At 36.6% G+C, this 20,050-nt stretch overlaps 1 protein-coding gene across 1 annotated transcript in view; it reads right to left on the bottom strand.

Moving 5' to 3' along the window:
• Positions 1-1,457: 1,457 nt before the first annotated feature.
• The window catches only part of COLEC10 (collectin subfamily member 10), a 48,910-nt gene continuing 30,317 nt past the window's right edge, over positions 1,458-20,050 (bottom strand). Inside the window, exons 4-6 of the mRNA XM_004047465.4 lie at positions 14,617-14,670; positions 13,125-13,220; positions 1,458-11,218 (exon numbers count right to left, since the gene is read on the bottom strand). Of these exons, the coding sequence (XP_004047513.1) occupies positions 10,827-11,218; positions 13,125-13,220; positions 14,617-14,670 (542 nt within the window). The 3' untranslated portion in view covers positions 1,458-10,826. The remainder of the gene's footprint in view (positions 11,219-13,124; positions 13,221-14,616; positions 14,671-20,050) is intronic.

Below are 20,050 nucleotides of genomic sequence, written 5' to 3'. Positions count from 1 at the left end.
AGACTGTTGGGAAGGCATGATTGGTTTTGAAATGTGAGAAGGACATGAGATTTGGGAGGGGCCAGGGGCAGAATGATATGGCTTGGCTCTGTGTCCCCACCCAAATCTCATGTTGAACTGTAATCTCTAATGTTAGGGAAGGGAACTAGTGGGAGGTGATTGGATCATGGGGACAGATTTCCTTGCTGCTGTTCCCATGATAGTGAGTGAGTTCTCAGGAGATCTGATTGTTTAAAAGTATGTGTCACTTCCCCTTTTTCTTTCTCTCTCCTGCTGCACCATGTGAAGACAGTGCTTGCTTCCCCTTTGATCTCCTGCTGTGATTGTTAAGTTTCCTGAAGCTTCCCCAACCATGCTTCCTGTAAAGCCTATAAAACTGTGAGTCAATTTAACCTCTTTGCTTCATAAATTACTCAGTCTCAGGTAGTTCTTTATAGCAGTGTAAGAGCCAGCTGATACACTGGGACACCAGTTAAAACAGCACTTTGTCCAGTTTTGGTGAATTGAGGTAGGATTTATTGAGCTTCATGGGAAGGAGATTCAGTAGATTAAAGGTTCCCTCCAAGATCCACTAGAATAAGAGCACATAAACCTAAATGAGAGTGAGTTAACTTTTAGTGATCTAAGCACAAAACAGATGAATTTGCCTTTTACCCTTGATTATTGGATGTCAAAGGAAAAAGCCATGTTAAGAGTAAGGAAGCTGTGAATCTATAATCCCAATAGGTATGTGGTAATTACACTTCTGCAAAATGTGAGGATATTCTTTAACAACTATGGCTCGTAATTCTTAGGAATTAAGGTACCAGACAGATTGTTATTGCAGGTATGTTTCAGAATCCCAGCATGCAAATTTAGCAGTGATTGCTAGCAATTTAAACATAAATATTGCCAGTGAAATAAATTTTGCATACCAGAGCCCAGATATTAAGTATTTTTATGTCCATTTGTAACTGAGAATTTGTGGTAATAAAAAAGGCACATCCTTTGCCTCATATATAAATTCACCTTGCAAATATCTAGATAATTCATAGGGCCATGAAAAGGTGAGGCCAAAATATTAGTGCACATTGAGCTATTGAATTTTCTGAAATATAAGGACAGAGGAAACTTAAAACATTTTTGAAGAGAAGCAGTTGTATAATGCCCCATCCCACCCCTGATGAGATAGATGATCTAAGGAAAGAAGTGGTAAAGTATTTTCTCTTCTGCACTTTCAAATATGAAGACACAACCATATTTATTTACTCCCTGACATCCTTTACTTACTCTTTTTACAAAATCTCTCTATTCTGAAGGATTTAGGGTTAGGAAACCCAGAAGGAATATTTTTCAGCCTTTTTCAGAAACTGTCCCTTTTTGATATTTCATTCTAGTGTCTCAAATGCATTTTTAAAATATATCAACTTATTTCCTTTTTTATGTCAAATATAGAGATCAAAACTGGCAATAGCTACTTGTGTTTTTTAATTTTGTTCTTTAGTCTTTAGGTCCTTTAGGTATTTTCCCCTAAAGTTTAGAGAAAAAACAATGTACTTCTTCTGTGAAAAGAAAGTATAGTGTCTGTAAGTTCCATACAATAATCCTTCATCAATCGCACAGTTTACATCCCTGAAAATGGACTGACCAAAGTCAGCAAAATCAAAGATCATACAAAACAGAGAATTTGGGGAAAAGTATTTTTAAACATAAACATTTCCAGAAAGTATCCACTTCTAAAACACATCTATTTCTCCTGGTAAGCTTTCTCTAGAATCACCTTCTCTGAGTTTATTCAGGAAATAGCCATGTGAAGTTGTCATCTACTAGGGAATGGTCAACCAAAATTTTATAGTATGTAGACAACACTTCTTAGTAAAAATATTAACCTAGACCTTGTTGGATTTAAATGGAATGTGTTTTGAAGTTATATCTCCCCTTACTTCATTTGATCAAGACTTCAAAAGTACTTCTGTACCTTCCTGGATTTTTTTACACATCATAACAGGGGTTATGAGTACCCTTCCTAAGCCTAGCATTCCATCAACACATCAATAGGTGGATTGAACTGTAGACAGTTAGCATCTCCAACACCTCTCCCAAAGGGCTGTCAACTACATTTACACAAAGAGGAAGGATTAACATTGATAAATTAATCAGTTTAGTGGTTCTAAAGTAAAAAAAAGTAGGTCAAAGTGCTATATAGCTTTAAAATTGTATAAACACCCATTAGTCTGCATTATCTCCCAGCTGCAGTCATCAACATGGTGATTAATTTGGAATTGCTGTGCTCACATTTTAATGCATTATAAAATGACTGACTCACTTCTCCCTTTCTCCCTACCCCTCCTTATTTCATTATGAAAGTGATAATCTATGCCAAATCTGAGTTTCACTGAATGTCAAGTGTAGATCACTAGGGAAAACTAAGTCAAAAGAACATTTGCCACTTGCCAACGCTCATTCATGCACAACCACAAGGATTCATTCTATCTTGTGAGGAAATGGTGTGGGTATTTACAATGACATGGGAACACCTTGTTCACATCATAATGAGTAAGACAAAATGGGCATGTTAATGTATTTGAACAGATGTGTCAATGTTATTCTTCAAGAAAGGGTGATGCAGTTCTACAATTTTTTTGCCTTATTTCAGTATATTTTTGAGAGCTATGATGCTGCAACATAACATACGTATAAAAATAGGGTAGATTAATATAATCCTGACAATTGAATCTTGAGCCTCAATGCCATAGGCTTGATAGTCAGTGAATCTGAAGGCTAAAGATCTGATCTGTCTTCTTCTCTATTGTGTCTCTACCAGTTATCAGGGTGCTGCCTAAAGCATATCAGATACTCCATAAACATTTTTGATGAGTTAATGAGTTAACAAACTCTACTATTCATCTAAGCTATAGCCTTTCTAATTGTTCACCGTGTAGGCATCATGCATTTGAGCTCCGATTTTGACTTCATTCTCCCACTGGCACTGGGCCCCTGCTCTGAACCCTCTCAAGGGTGCCTTACCAACCATCTCCCTTTTAAAGACTTCCTCCTCTGGGGGTTGAACCCTGTCTACCATACACCACCTCCTAATAGACTAGTTATGTTTGAGATGTTGCAGTTGGCTTTGAATACAATTCGTTCTCCACATTTGTCTCTTTTGTGTTTCACCAACAAAATTTAAACGTATTGCGTATGGAGCATATGATCTAGGTCTTGAGGTTTGTGTAGTCCTATTTATTCACCTTTGTGTCTATAGTAAGGACAGTTATTCCCTTTCCTATTTGTCTTTTCTTTAAGACTCTGCTGTTGGTGCTCCAGCTTGTGTCAGCACCAGACTTCCCAGAGTTATAAACAGCAGAAGAAAAGGAAGGAACAATGGGTGGAAATCAGAGAAAAGTATATTTTAGGTCACTATAAGAAAAAACTTTTAAATAGGCTTACCAGATTACCAAAAATGTTCAAATATGAACTGCATGACTATGTATTAGGGAAACAGCAAAATAAAGTCTTATGTTCATAAAAAGGTCCATATGTACAATATCTGTGGCCAGTGGCTCCTTTCCTTCAATCCCATGTGAAAGGACATGTCAGATGTCCCCCCAACACATGAATTTTAAAGGATTTGGCTATATTATGAAGGCCTTACAACCCCAAGGAGATACAAGTTAATGATTTCATTTTTAAGTGGAAAATAGTTAATTTTATGTGATCACCATAGGTTCAGATAAATTGCATCCTATAAAAAGGTATAGATAGTTTTAGAATCAATCATATCCAGTGATGGACTTCACGTCTAATTCTAACAAGCAGTACAACTTTTGGCAAATTTGTTCACCTTTCCGCACATAAAAATTTTATCTATAAATAAGTATAAAAAATTTATTGTGCTGTACACACACACACTTAGTATATGCATATATATGTTGTATGTATAGTATATATATGATAGACATATATTCACATAGGTAATTTTTAATATATGTTAAAATATGTTTTCTTTTCAACACAAGTCTGGCAGTAGATGTAGTTGGTAGTAATGGCTAAGTTTTTTTGCATTCATGTAACTTATTTTGCTGGTACTCCGTTAAATACCTCCTTACATTGCATCTTTCATTCATCACATTATGTGGGGAAGAACTATGTAGATTAGAAAAACAAAGTTTAGAGCACTTAAGATATTCTCCTAATATGAACAACTAGTAAGAAGCACAGTTGGTGTGGCCTTCAGGCAGTTGCGATATCAGATCTAGATTTTTAATTTCTAAGTGATGCTGTCAAACCAGTACTACCCTGGAAGGAATCACACTGTCATTTTCCTATCATTGATAATACCTGAGAAAATTTAGTCTCAATATGTTGATGCTGTGAGTGATGCTGTTTAGTTTACTTTTACCATTTCACAAGTATCTTGTTGCCTCAAAGGATACAATCCAAAGACCTGGAAATTGTTTGATTAAGGACAATTAGAGCTGCTCATATTTGGGTAACACAGATCTAAGCAGGATGAAATGCACTGTTTAAAATGCCAGCAGTGTTTGTGAGTTGTCCAAAGTGCAATCAGCGTTTGCTATATCTTTCTATAACAAGGGTGTACAACTTTCTACTGTGTTTGCGCAGTGACTCACTTCTCTAGTGAATTCTTTTATGAGGAAAATAATTACATGCTTATTTTTACTTGGGGCAAATCTTGATTTTTTTTTATTATACTTTAAGTTCTGAGATACGTGTGGAGAACGTGCAGGTTTGTTACATAGGTATACATGTGCCATGGTGGTTTGCTGCACCCATCAACCTGTCATCTACATTAGGTATTTCTCCTAATGTTATCCCTCCCCTAGCCCCCGACCCACCTAAGAGGCCCAGTGTGTGATATTCCCCTCCCTGTGTCCATGCGTTCTCATTGTTCAACTCCCACTTATGAGTGAGATCATGCAGTGTTTGGTTTTCTGTTCCTGTGTTAGTTTGCTGAGAATGATGGTTTCCAGCTTCATCCATGTCCCTGCAAAAGACAAGAATTCATCCTCTTTTACAGCTGCATAGTATTCCAAGGTGTATATGTGCCACATTTTCTTTATCCAGTCTATCATTGATGGGCATTTGGGTTGGTTCCAAGTCTTTGCTATTGTGAAAAGTGCTGCAATAAACATGCATTTGCTTGTGTCTTTATAGTAGAATGATTTATAATCCTTTGGGTATATACCCAGTAATGGGATTGCTGGGTCAAATGGTATTTCTGGTTCTAGATCCTTGAGGAATCGCTGCACTGTCTTCCACAATGGTTGAACTAATTTACACTCCCACTGACAGTGTAAAAGCATTCCTATTTCTCCACATCCTCTCCAGCATCTGTTGTTTCCTGACTTTTTAATGATTGCCGTTGTAACTGGTGTGAGATGTTATCTCATTGTGGTTTGATTTGCATTTCTCTAATGACCAGTGATGATGAGCTTTTTTTTGTCTGTCTGTTGACCACATAAATGTGTTCTTTTAGGAAGTGTCTATTCATATCACCCACTTATTGATGGGGTTTTTCTCTTGTAAATTTAATTTCCTTGTAGATTCTGGATATTAGCCCTTTGTCAGATGGATAGATTGCAAAAATTTTCTCCCATTCTGTAGGTTGCCTGTTCACTCTAATGATAGTTTCTTTTGCTGTGCAGAAGCTCTTTAGTTTAATTAGACCCCATTGGTTAATTCTGGCTTCTGTTGCCATTACTTTTGGTGTTTTAGTCATGAAATCTTTGCCCATGCCTATGTCTTGAATGGTATTGTCTAGGTTTTCTTCTAGGGTTTTTATGGTTTTAGGTCTTACATTTAAGTCTTTAATCCATCTTGAGTTAATTTTTGTATAAGGTGTAAAAAAGGGGTCCAATTTCATTTTTCTGTATATGGCTAACCAGTTTTCCCAACACATTTTTAAAATAGGGAATCCTTTCCCCATTGCTCATTTTTGTCAGGTTTGTCAAAGATCAGATGGTTGTAATTGTGTAGCATTATTTCTGAGGCCTCTGTTCTATTCCATTAGTCTATATACCTGTTTTGGTATCAATACCATGCTTTTTAGGTTACTGAAGACTTGTAGTATAGTTTGAATTCAGGTAACGTGATGCCTCCAGTTTTGTCCTTTTTGCTTAGGATTGTCTTGGCTATACGGGCTATTTTTTGGTTCCATATGAAATTTAAAGTAGTTTTTTCTAATTCTATGAAGAAAGTCACGGTAGCTTGATGGGAATAGCATTGAATCTACAAACTACTTTGGGCAGTATGGCCATTTTCACGATATTGATTCTTCCTATTCAGGAGCATGGAATGTTTTTCCATTTGTTTGTGTCCTCTCTGATTTCCTTGAACCGTGGTTTGTAGTTCTTGAAGAGGTCCTTCACATCCCTTGTAAGTTGGATTCTTAGGTATTTTATTCTCTTTGTAGCAATTGTGAATGGAAGTTCACTCATGATTTGGCTCTCTGTTTGTCTATTATTGGTGTATTGGAATGCTTGTGATTTTTGCACATTGATTTTGTACCCTGAGACTTTGCTGAAGTTGTTTATCAGCTTAAGGAGATTTTGGGCTGAGACCATGGGGTTTCCTAAATATACAATTATGTCATCTGCAAACAGAGACAATTTGAGGCCCTCTCTTCCTATTTGAATGCCCTTTATTTCTTTCTTTTGCTTGATTGCTCTGGCCCGAACTTCCAATACTATGTTGAATAGGAGTGGTGAGAAGGGGCATCCTTGTCTTGTGCCCATTTTCAAAGGGAATGGTTCTAGCTTTTTCCTATTCAGTATGATATTGGCTGTGAGTTTGTCATAAATAGTTTTATTATTTTGAGAACTGTTCTATCACTAAATAGTTTATTGACAGTTTTTAGCATAAAGGGGTGTTGAATTTTATCAAAGGCCTTTTCTGCATCTATTGAGATAATCATGTGGTTTTTGTCATTGGTTCTGTTTATGTGACGGATTATGTTTATTGGTTTGCATATGTTGAACTAGCCTTGCATCCCAGGGATGACACCGACTTGATCATGGTGGATAGGCTTTCTGATGCTGGATTCGGTTTGCCAATATTGTATTGAGGATATTCACGTCAATGTTCATTAAGGATATTGGCCTGAAATTTTTGTTGCTGTTGTTTCTCTGCCAGGTTTTGGTATCAGGATGATGCTGGCCTCATAAAATGAGTTAGGAAGGAGTCCCTCTTATTCTATTGTCTGGAATAGTTTCTGAAGGAATGGCACCAGCTCCTTTTTGTACCTCTGGTAGAATTCGGCTATGAATCTGTCTAGTCTTGGGCTTTTTTTTGGTTGGTAGGCTATTAATTACTGCCTCAATTTCAGAACTTGTTATCAGATATAACAGACATTTACAGAACTTTCCACCCCAAATCAACAGAATATACATTCTTCTCAACACCACATTGCACTTACTCTAAAACTGACCACATAATTGGAAGTAAAACACTCCTCAGCAAATGCAAACTAATCGAAATCATAACAAACAGTCTCTCAGACCACAGCACAATCAAGTTAGAACTCAGGGTTAAAACACTCACTCAAAACCACACAACTACATGGAAACTGAACAACCTGCTCCTGAGTGACTGACTACTGGTTGAATAACAAAATTAGGGCAGAAATAAATAAGTTCTTTGAAACCAATGAGAACAAATACACAACGTGCCAGAATCTCTAAGACACAGCTAAAGCAGTGTTTAGAGGGAAATTTATAGCACTAAATGCCAACAGGAGAAAGCAGGAAAGATCTAATATCAACACCCTAACATCAAAATTAAAAGAACTAGAGAAGCGAGAGCAAGCAAATTCAAAAGCTAGCAGAAGACAAGAAATAACTATGATCAGCACAGAACTGAAGGAGATAGAGACATGAAAAACCCATCAAAAAGTCCAGGAATTGAGGAGCTGGTATTTTGAAAAGACTAACAAAATTGATTTTTATATATCTGTTTTGATTGCCCTATATCTCTAGTTATCTGCAGAATTATAGTGTGGCTGCCGTAAGTCACCTCCTCAACACTAATGCCTATGTGGACATTTGTGAATTGAAAAACAAAACAGTGAACACTAAATTTGTAAGGCAAGTTGCTGTATCCAGCATCTCTGTTAATTAATCCCCATCTTTAACTTTGGAATGTAGTACAGATAAGTTGTTTGAGCCCCTGCTATCACAAGACCATTGTGGATGAACTTCCATTCAATACATGAGCAATGCACAGAAATTGGAGAAGACACTGCATTGGCAGTTTCAATCAGCAGGCTAATGGCATTCATTTATATGTGAGCTGATTTTGGTAAATTGCTTAGCTTCCTTGGGCCTCAGTATTATCATTGGGAAGTGGCAGTAAAAATGACTGTTTTTTGTCCTTCACAGAGTTTATCAGAATCAAATGAAAATTGATATGTGAAGGCATTTTTTAAAGCACAACATGCTTCACAAATTCAAGTTTTTGTAGTAATTTTAATTAAGTGTGTGGTGTCTTCAAAATTTCTTTCAGGCAAGGTTGCAGGATATGCCTTATTTGTTGAAGTTCTGTTATCTTCTCTTGGAAGCATCACAGACAACATGAGTCATTGAGAGAACTATTATTATAACATTCACAGTAAATAATAATAGCACTAACAGTGCACACAATAAATACTCATACTTTGGGGGCTTAGAACAAATCAGAACATGGATCCTTAACATGAAGTTGCCCGTAGGCAACATTTGCTGCATGTCTCTCCTTCCTCTCTTCTTACATATGAGCTTTATTTTCCTACAGGTGTTTCTAGGTTTTCATTCCTCATGATCTGGGATGGCTTTCTATCCAAGGATACTGGCTTTTGATGTCCTGCTTTGTAATTTTTATTAAGCTTTTCTGCCTTTAAAATATCATGTGCTATCATCTCAAAAGAGTTTAACTAGTAACCTGATAAACGTCAAACATATAACAAATTCCTATTATTAAGCTGAATTGAATAAGGTATTAATGGGATATCTTGACTTTGATGTCATCATATCCTAATGACATTCTATTTGGTTAGAACCTTCCTCCAGAAGTAAGAAATGAAATGATCACAATTTTAGCTAGAAGACTTTTGACCTCAAATCTTTAATTTTAATTAATTTTTAACCCACTTAAAATTTGGGTTAAAAATTTATTAGTTGCCAACATATTAAAATATGAGCTTATGTTACAAAGTCCCAGTTTTCTGACTTCTCTTGAAATATCAGCACATTTAGCAAGATTGGGTCCTCCCTAGCACCAGCAGCAGCCACTGAGGAGCAGCTGGCTCCTTTGGAAGGGCAAGCTGTGCTCAGGGCACTAGGGTCCCCACCTCTTCCACTCCATTTAGGTAAGTCATCTGCCTGGCCCCTGTAGGATCTGAGTTTATGGCCCTTGTTGAACCCACAGAAATAACCTAATTAAGTCCTATCTCATAACCAGTTAGTCACGGGTGAAATCATGAACAGATGGTTTAAGGTGAACATATGTTGTTGATCTGTTTCTCTTACTTCATTAACCATTTTGCCAGCATTTGAAACAGTCTAATCATATGTCAGAAACCATAACTGGAGTAGAAGTTTATAGGGTGATAATCTAGAGTATCTTTGAACTGTTTATTTTTAAATTCCAAGTGAAAGCTGCTTTGAGGTTTGATCTACAGTTCAAGGTAGAATTTTACCAGCTCAGTAAATGTGAGTTCTAAGCATGTTCCGAATTCTGTGTCTCACACATTTCTGTGATGCCAGAGTATTAGAAGGGACATCTCCAGCAGGATTTCTATGACATATATTTATGAAGAGTAAAAGGCCTCCCATGAAATGTCACCATTAGTGATATGTTAGAGGCAAGGACGAGGGGGCCTGGAGATGATGTTGGTAGCACTTTGAAGCTTCCAGAATTTTCTTAAGGCTTCACAAACTCCTTCCCTCATTCCCTATGCCTAAGGTGAATAAAATTGATGCAGGTAAACCTAAGATAAATAAAAATGAAGTTAAGTTAATAGCAGTGGGCAGTTTAGCAAGAGAACTATAACCAATATTGTTTGTGAACAATTCCCCATTTTTTTCTTTTGATTTCAACAGTTCCATTTTTCTTAAATCAAAGTGTGACTATATAGGGGCCTGAGATTAAGGTGTGAGCCTACAGAAAGGGGTTCAAAGCACCTACTTGGTATTGTTAGTGAAATCGATAGATCAGAAGCACAAAAAGAGTATTTATCATTCCACATGGTCTGAAACAAGACACAAAGCTAGAAGTCCCCCATATAAAGGTTTGGGGTTAAAGCATTTCTATGTCTGTGCCGACAAGGAGAACTTCCAAGTATAGCCATGGCCATAGGGTGTGACTGGTAAAAGATCTGGGCATCTTGGATTCAAAGATCTTATCATTGCTCACAGAAAGCCCTTGTACATGTCTGGCTTTGGGCCAGGGCAGGTTAGCCTAACCATCAACAACCTTCCTAATCATCACCAGTAAACTGGGAAATTATCCACTGGGATAGACACAGAGTGCTCTAGGGAGAGATGGTAGAGCAAATACCAAGAAAACAACTCATTTGACATATAGACAACCAACTATCTCGTGCACAATTAGTAATTAAAATTCTCTCTCAAGACCCATGTAACCTGGCGAGTTATTGGGTCAATAACATACCATGTGTGAAAATATGAAAATCATCACAAAAGAGCATGATGATGGAGGCTCCATACCTCAGTTTAGCATTTCGTAGCTATGTTGACTCAGATCAAATGTAGTACAATTAGGAAAAAAAGGATGGATAACAATAACTGTAATGACGGTCACAGGAAAATAGCAAATACGTAGGATGAGGGAAGTTACTTTTTCTTCTTGATGAACTCACAGACAAAGTACATGGTAAGATGGCACTCTGTGTCATTCCATCTGCCAGATCTCAGCATCTCCACACAGTCCTCATGACCATAGGGGTCGCTGGGTTCCCCCTCATTCCAGTTGCTATAGTTCTGCAGTGGAGTGTTGTCTGTGAACACGTACTGTCCCTCCCTTTCAAGGTCATTCACGCCAATGAACACCCGAAAGAAGCCACTCTTGGCAACATAGTCAGCGATGAGTGTGTTGGCAGCTTCATCCTTGGGCATGGCTAGCATTCCACCCCGAATCCTGCAGTGGGTTAGGGATTCCCTGTAGTTCTTCTCTTCCTGCACGATGTAGTAGAATTTCTCTTCAGTTTCCCTAATCCCTGCTATCACTGCAGGGAGAGAAAAAGGAGTATCATTATGTATCTCAAAAAGATAAAAGGCAACAAAATTATATGATATTGCCAGATTTACATTTATTTATTCAATCTCCAAGAATTATTTTTCAAAGCCGTCTTATGAGGTAGTCACAGATTTAACTACCCCCACCTCTAGTTATCAAATAGAGAACACATATCTACTGTTTGTTCTCCCTTCCTTTTCTCCTCAACTTCTCACACACCTGGCCAGCACAAAGTTGACAAAGACATGTTACATGAACTTTCAGCCAGCCCATCTCATACTATATTTCCCAACATAGTTTATGCTTTAGCTATACTGGTGGCCACACGAGCAGGCCCTTTTCTCTTATACTTCCAAGCCTTTTATGCCTAGAAAGTCTTTTCTACCTGGTAAACTTCTACTCATCCTTCAGATCTCAGTGGAAATGTTTTCCCCTATAAGAAGTCTTTCCAATGCCCTTGGATAGACATGGCAGTCGCTCTCCCGAGTTTCCACTGCCCCTTACACTTCCTCCTTCTAGCACTCAACACATTTTAGTCTCATTGTTTGCCTGCATTTCTCTCCTACTTACTTGTGAATGTCTTAAGGACAATGACCATGTCTTTGACACTCTTTAGCTTCAGTGCCTGGAATACTTATGGGAATGGTAAATGCTTATTGAAATGATGTAGGAATAATACAGATGTTTGTCCACATTGGACCAAATTCCTGGGCTGTGAACATGTACATGAATTGGGATTGTCCATATTTCATCCCAGCTACAAGAGGAAGACTGAGCTACTGAGTTAGCTTCAGGACAGAACTGGAGACTGAGAATCACCCTTCTCTCATAATATGGCATGTATGTTTTGGGTGTCAGCGGCCTCTACATAGGCATTTTAGGATCCATAACTTTAATTCACAAAGAAATCTATGACCACTAAAATGTTCAGAACTATTGCTCTATGTTCTCCCTGTATGATCTGGCTTATTCATGACAGTCTAAGTCATATCAGAGACAGAATCTTCAGTACAGATTACAACCAAAGTTATAATTAGTGTGGTTAGTTAATATCAAGTATTTCCTTTGCCTCTAGTGTTACAAGATGAGGATGAACATGAGACAGCATCTATGTGATTCCAACAATGTACAGCAAATATAGCTGAGTTACAATAAATGAAAGTATAAGAAAAAGAAACCAATTTTAACTGTAATTAAAATAGTTACCTCATTAATACTGTCTCAGAAGAAAATACATACGCCCTTTCCACTTCAAGAGCTTTTCTGATAACTAGCATTAAAAAATGGACAAGGGATAACAAAAATGACCAGTATTGGAAGTTGGAAAACAGATAAACACATGATATTTGTATTGTGGATAGAGGAGTCAGAGAAGCTTGTACTACATTCCTGCTCTACTGCTCATTAGGTCTGTATCCATGGGCAAGGTACTTCCTCTAAGCTTTAGTTATCATAGTAACTACATACTACATAAACAATTATGAAAACTCAGTGAGATAATGCTAGTAGTTGTGCACTATTCCATGCACTCAAGAAAGCAGTTATTGTTATTATTACCTCTATTTTCTGAGATGCTAGTTCTGTGTGACTCTTACTGTCTCTTTTTATTCTTACAGCATAGCTTGCCACACTCTGCTCTTTTCTCCATTCCCCTCACCTAAGAAAGTCTTTCTCTTCCCATAAGCAATGCACATACATATAAATATATGCAGCGGACTTGAGGTGTCCTAGGGGAGTCTTAGTGGATAATTAGCAATTTGGGAGACCCTTAAACTGGTGACACTATCTCAATAGCCCTTTGTCCAACTACAGATATTTCCATCTAAGAGTACTGGAATTGTAGTGTTGATGGAGATCTATCAATAGTTACATAACACAAAAGAGAATATGTTCACCATTCTTGACAAACTTCATAGATGTCTTGAGCCGAGCAATACTAATATCCAGTTGTCCAACAAATTTCCGGTATCTTCCACAATCACAGACAGTACCTTTTGAATGACAAAAACTGTGAATTCATGTTGAAGTACCTGCAGACCAGTGGAAAGGAACATTTGCTCTCTTTCCAATATTCACTATCTTTTTCTAGTCTGGTTCTATATATCTGTGAATGGCTATACTTTAAACCTTTTATTTAAAATAAGGTTTCCAATTTACATTATTTATAGAATTTCAGAAAATATCTTTGTAAATGTTTTGAATGAACTATAAGACAATTCTAAACTAGATTATTAAAAAGAAGAATATATATGATAACCACTGCATACACATTTTGGACCATTTGGCATTTTTTTTGTTGAATACAGAATGTGTCTGCCCAATCTCAGAATAAAATTTTTACAGCTTTCTTGAAACATATTTCCTGCCAGTGTTCTCTTGTGTTACTGCATTATTCAATAGATGACACAGTTTTTCTAAGACAGAAGAAACTTTTCATGATTAAATCAAATGTTAATTCTAATTATCCATTTAAAATACAGCTTGCATGTTTCAAGGACAAAGTTTGAATCATATAAATAGATTCAACTGAAGTTTGTAAAAGCCAGTTGCCCAGTTTGTGGATTAACTATGATTTTAATGTGTCTTTCATTCTTCTTTGCTCACCTAACTTTTCAACAACCTGCAAATATTGCTGTGACAGAGAGGGAATTACAAAGAAACCGATGTAAAATTCAAACGATTCTCTTTTTCTATTTAATGGCTGTTATGCACAAACATTTCAATTTTTTTCCTTTGGTAGCTTGAAAATTAAAAATAATTTTATTAGCCAAAGGAAAAAAATCTATGGCCTTATGTATCCATATTCATATGAAATATGAAGAATGTCAAACAGTTCTTAGAATTGTCTTCACCATACCTCTGTAGATAGAAACAATTAAAATTACCAAAGAACAATCTACTTTCTTTCCCTGTGTAAAGCACTGGGAATAAAGCTCTAGGACAATAACCCTAGATAATCTCCGTGGCCATGGAAAGCATGTACTGTAACCAGGGGCCTGTCTGCATCTGGTCAGGCTGCTGCTGCACTCTGATGGCCAGTATTTGGTTGAGATGCTAGTGAAAGGCAAAGCATGGCATGCTGAGGCAGGGCCTACTGCCAGATTTTCTCTTGGCCCAGAAGAATTAGGCTGCTTCCTGATGGGCTGGGCTTTCTTCTCATAGTAAGCATGGCAGGGATGAAATGTGTCATCATCCCTGTCCCCAGGGCTTGGAAAGTCACCAGCAGGGAGACAGGAAAGTCCCCTTCTTCCCTTTCTTCTAGCCTGAGGAAAATAAGGTTAAGCATACTAAAAGGACTCTTGCTTTTCATTTGAAATATATTTATTTTTGAGATGAATAAACTTGGAATCATGCTAGAAATCAAAGAGAACATTGAACATATCGTACCTGCTTTGCCTTTTTCTCCAGGTATTCCAAGCAAACCTTTTTCCCCTTTGTCACCTGAATAAAAACAATAGCAACCAAAATAAAATAAAATTAAAATGAAAAAAGAAAGGAAAAAAGGAAGGAAGGAAGGGAATGAAGGAAGGAAAAGAAGGAAGGAGGGAGGGAGGGAGGAAGGAGTGAATTTACATCTAGAGTCAAAGCAGTTTAAATTGTATTTGCAGTATCTACAGCTAATATCTCTAATATCTCTTGGTTTTTATAAATAATGTGATTTTCAATTGGCTACACAGGTGCAACTAATTAAATGAGTCATAATTTATTTAGATTGAACATAGAATTCCAGCAGGGTTTGTAAGAAGCATTTGAATTTGTGTAACCTATCCTATTAACATTTTTTTTAAATAACGTGGCCTTCTGAACAAGGCTAATACAATTCTCAGCATGTTTTCAATTTTAAAACTACCATTGTTATGTGAATCTCGATCAATTTGTTAGCACACTGTAGTGTCTTTGTACTTATTATGCCCCAAGTTATTCCAAGTGGCTTTGCCCTTGGATTTCCAAAACAAAACAAAACAAAACAAAAAAACACATGTATTGTGCTTTTTCAACTTAATTAGACAAATATTTACTATTTACTTACTCTATGAAAACCAAAAGGCTGGGTGCTTTGAAAGGATATACAGAAACATAAGATTCAACCTATGACTTGAAGGAGTTTACAATTTTTAGAAGTGAAGTGATGTATGCAAATACTAATAATACAAAGTCATGTCAAATATATTATACTGAAATAGCAACCTTGGTACTTTCCCTCTCTGTACTTCTTTATATGTAACCATTTTCTCACTCACAGGTATCCACAAAATAATTCTCAGAGAAGCAGGATTTTTAAAGCAGAGAGAAAGAATAAAACACGTTAATTTTTTTTCAACTTCAAAATAAGCTCTTGAAGCCCACATCAGACACAATAATTGAAAGCAAAAGCTTTTGATTTTCAGGAAGAAATGTTTGGCTGAGGTTCTTGAGAATCAAAAGGGAAGACCCTGACAGATTAAAATAGAGTTTATGCTTCAATAGTGATCTGGAAAAAAAGAAAAAGAACTCACGAGGGATGAATGCAGGATGAAGGTCACCTAGGCTAGGTATATGGAGCTTACCCTCACAGGAATGTGGTGTGGTCAGAGAATTAGTTATATGGCCCAAGGGGACAATGCAAAAGGGAATGGAGTTGGTACTAAGGTTCTGCCAAGCCTCACCGTTCACCAGCAACAGAGAAAAAGTGGAAGCCACTCTAAAACCTGTAGGGTGCCCCATGTTGCATGCGCTGAGGACACCCATTGGCTTTTCTCCTCATTGTCTGATGTGTTTCTTTAAAAGTTCCTTACATAGTTACTTTTGATCATTCAGAAGAAGGCATGCCTGCTGGGGCCCCAAGGATTTGTTGGGCCTTTCTAAACTGAGCCATGTGGACACATTTCTTTAGAGTTGATGCCAGACATTCATGTGCTCCCCAAACAGAAGGTGGGGGTCCTTGAAGGCCAGAATACAGTTTACATGTGCAGGAGGAAGGCTTGGAACTTGTACTTGGATGAAATGAGACAACGGTGAAATCTATACCAATGGAACGTGATACATGTTGTGAGAGAGACATTGAACAGAGAGATAACATACTCTGAGAGGAAGGCAGAAGAGATAGTGCTTCAAGTGGAAGGGTAAAGGAAAGTTTAGCATTTGAGCTTCGCTATGAAAAGCTTCAGCAACTGAATGAAAGTGGGCACAAGGTCAGGTTCAAGGTACAGCAGAGGATATAGTTGGGATAAAGGCATGAGCATATGTCGAGCACCCTGCTCAGTAATATCAATCTGTTCACACCTTAGTTATATCCTGCAAATTCCTTATTTCTCTTACATGTAAGTTGGAAAAAATAAGAATAGATTTTGAGATATTCATGGAAGAAAGGGAATATACATTTTACTAAGTACCAATCAATCACCAAGTACTATTCTGGATACCTTACACATATTATCACATTAAATCTCATGAACTAAGTGTTATAATTATCTTTATCCTACAACTTGAAGAAATTGAGGATCAGAGAGGCAAAAAAACTTGCTCAAGGTCATCTAGCCATTAAATGGCAGTGCTGATATTCCAGCCCAACCATTTCTAACCCCCCTTTTATGGTGCTTCCCAATGAGTTAACCAATGGTTTAATGAAAAAAAGCAAGGTGTTTGAAAAATGTCATCAAAATTTGTAAAGAATAGCAGTCCTCATCACCATCAAAAACATTATGCACTTAAAAGATTGTATGATTATGGGTTTAATGTTTCAATTTTTTTAAACATTATATTTTCTTTGCACGTGAATCCCTTTTAATTCAACACAGATGGAACGTTGATTCCAGTTATGCTATGATCCTAGTTCTGGGCTAAGCTTTATAATGGACATAAAAGAAGCATAAATCAAGTGCCTTGGGAAAATGATGGGCTTTTAAGGAAAGCAAAACACACATAAGAGAACAAAGAGATGAGATACTATCATGTACTAACAGAGCGAAGCAAATGAAAAGCCTGGTAGAAATTCAGAAAAAGAAAAGATGGTGTGGATCAGAGTGGAGAAGGCTTCACTGAAGCAGTAGCCCTTAGCTAGAACTTAATAATATAGAAAACAGTTTCTTGAATTGCTATGTGGTCTTTTTTTCTGAGAAGACATAAACTCTGTGACTACTTTTCAGTATTTTGACATGAATTCTTTTCATTTCACGACAAATGGGAACACCAAAGCAGTGTGGTGCAATGAAAGATGACGAAAGCTCCCCAAAACCAGGGTTTGAATCCTGGCTTTGCCACTTACCGGCTACACATGGACAGGTTACTTAATTTCTCTAAGCCTCCTTTTCTTTATCTTAAAGGTAGAAATAATTAGTACCTAAAATTATGAGGTCATTAAGGAGAATAAATTAGGTATAGTAATATTTTCTTATAATGGGATTAGCACTGGGCTTGACTCACAGAGAATGCTCAACCAATGTTAACTTCTGTTTCCTGAATCTGAGTTATGGTAAAGGAATGCATGCCAAGTACTTAGCCAGCTTATGGAAGATTTGAGCTTACAATGTCTATTTCCCCAAAACAAATTATGATTTAAAGTCATCCACAAAAACTGATTTTGGCCGATGAGTGGGAACATGTCTGTAATAACTGTCTAAAAGTTGAATTAGAGGTCACATTCAAACAAACAAACAAAAAATCATAATGCTTTCAGCGTAAATGGGTTATTGACCTTAAATAAAAACATTTATTTTGCTATGAGATGGAACTTACCTATACTAAATCACTATTATTTCTTATTCCTAAAATGAAATATTGACATCCAGGAAGCTACCCTATCCATGCAAGTGACAACATTAAGGCCAGCCTAGAAAGTTGAGATTAATCTGAGTCAGTAAAATATTCAGAAAGACAATCATCAAAATGAGGACAATAAATTTCAAAGTACAGATTAAAAATGAAATTAATCCAAGTGAGATGTATCATTGCATCTCCATTTAAAAAGATTCCAGGACATGCTCATAAATTTGATGGCATATCTCTGGAGAGGAAGAAAATCTTAGTAGCTAATGGTGGAAATTGATATTAAGGAAAAGTGGTACTTATAGGAATATGGAGTAGTAAAGAGAAACAAGTTGTAAGAAATAATATGTTTTATTATGCAGTTTTTCATGTTTAATGAAACAAACATCTAGAAAGTGTCTATAATATATAATAGGCATTAAGATAAAATGGTTAAATACTAGGGTCCCAACAGAGCTTATTTTATTTAAACAAACAAATCCAGTGAACATTTCATTCATTTATTCTCCCAAGAAGTTCAGGTCTATGAGGGGAAACAGATAAGCTAATCAGATATGACAGTGAGTACAGTGATACAGGTATGTATTAGGTGCTATGTACCCGAGCCTTAAAGGAGGAATTGGCATGAAGGAAATAAGGTTAGTTAACCCTATCATTTCAAGACTGGTACTTTTCCAACATCTCTGGAAGTTCATCCACTTTGGGGCTCAGCTAATCGTACTAAAAACTCTTGAGCCTTTCTTGTCTTCGTCACCTACTATGCTCCCACCTTACATAGTCTTATTTTATTCAAGGGTTAAGACTGTGCTTAAGATCCTTAGCTTTAACTCTTCTGGATGGAATCCCATCAAGACTTACACATCTAAATCTAGGGAAGTGCAAAATCTAGAATGACCATTAAAAAATGAAGTTCACTGCTCTCAAAAATATAGCCTAAGAAACAATAACTTTAATCTGGGGAGTTATTGTTTACTGGGTACAGAGCTTCAGTTCTGGAAGTTGAAAGGAGTTCTGGAGGTGGAGGGAGGTGATATTTGCACAGCAATGTGAAAGTACTTAGTGCCATTGAACTGTACACTCAAAAATAGTTAAGATGGCTAAGGTTATGTTGTGTATGTTTCACTGCAATTAAAAAATGTTACTTATCTAAAAAAAAAAAAGAAGTTCTTCAATTCTGGACTTATTCATGGCAGCGACTTACTCTCTCCCTCCATTTGTGCTATCTCTGCAGAGCAATACGAGCAATACATGAGATCTTAATCACATTTAGCATAGCTGCATCTCAGAAATTTTGAAGTCCAACATCCCACTTTCCTGCTATACCTTTCTGTCTTTAACCAGTGGTTTAACGAAGTTGATACAGATAGGGACAGATCCATGATGCGTTTTATCTGAAGCTTATACAGTTTGAAGGGACTTCTTTAAAAAAAGATACAAAATTAAAAATGGAAAAGTGGTTGTAAAACTGAATATGTATCATAAGAAATAAAAACAAATCACTAAATTTTAAAAGTAGGCCAATGGTACATTACAAAATTCACTAAACATTATAATATTTTCATCAATGAATGAATCATTGTGTCTTGAAAATGCTTTTTTTCCTAGTAATTAGCTATGTATGTTTGGCTGCATTCATACTGCTGCTTTATCTGTCCACAAATCTCTAATATCATTTTTAAGAGATGATAGAGGGATAATGTAGTCAGATAATACTCTTTCGCTTAGCACAGTTAACCAAAAATTATTTTATTAAACTTTGCTTACTGAAGAAAAAAAAACACAAAGAAAAGTTTGCCAACACAAAGATTCAGCTTGATGACTTTTTACAGAATAAAATACCTGTGTAACCAATACCTAGATCCTCAAAAAGCCACTTTTGTGTCATCTACAGATTATTACAGCCCTCCTTTCTAAAGATCACCATACTGACTTAGAACTGTTACAAGTTTTCAAGCTATAAATTTTTCATGTTGTTGAAATTTCTATAAATAGAACCATTTGGCATATAGTTTTTTTCTGTATGGAATATTTTCCCCAATACTGTGTCCATATATTCATTCATTTTTTGCATATTGAG

Source organism: Gorilla gorilla, chromosome 7 (genome assembly GCF_029281585.2).
Source record: "Gorilla gorilla gorilla isolate KB3781 chromosome 7, NHGRI_mGorGor1-v2.1_pri, whole genome shotgun sequence".
Lineage (NCBI taxonomy): Eukaryota > Metazoa > Chordata > Mammalia > Primates > Hominidae > Gorilla > Gorilla gorilla.
Note: the sequence above shows the minus strand (reverse complement) of the source record. Positions and strands in the feature narration are given on the sequence as shown.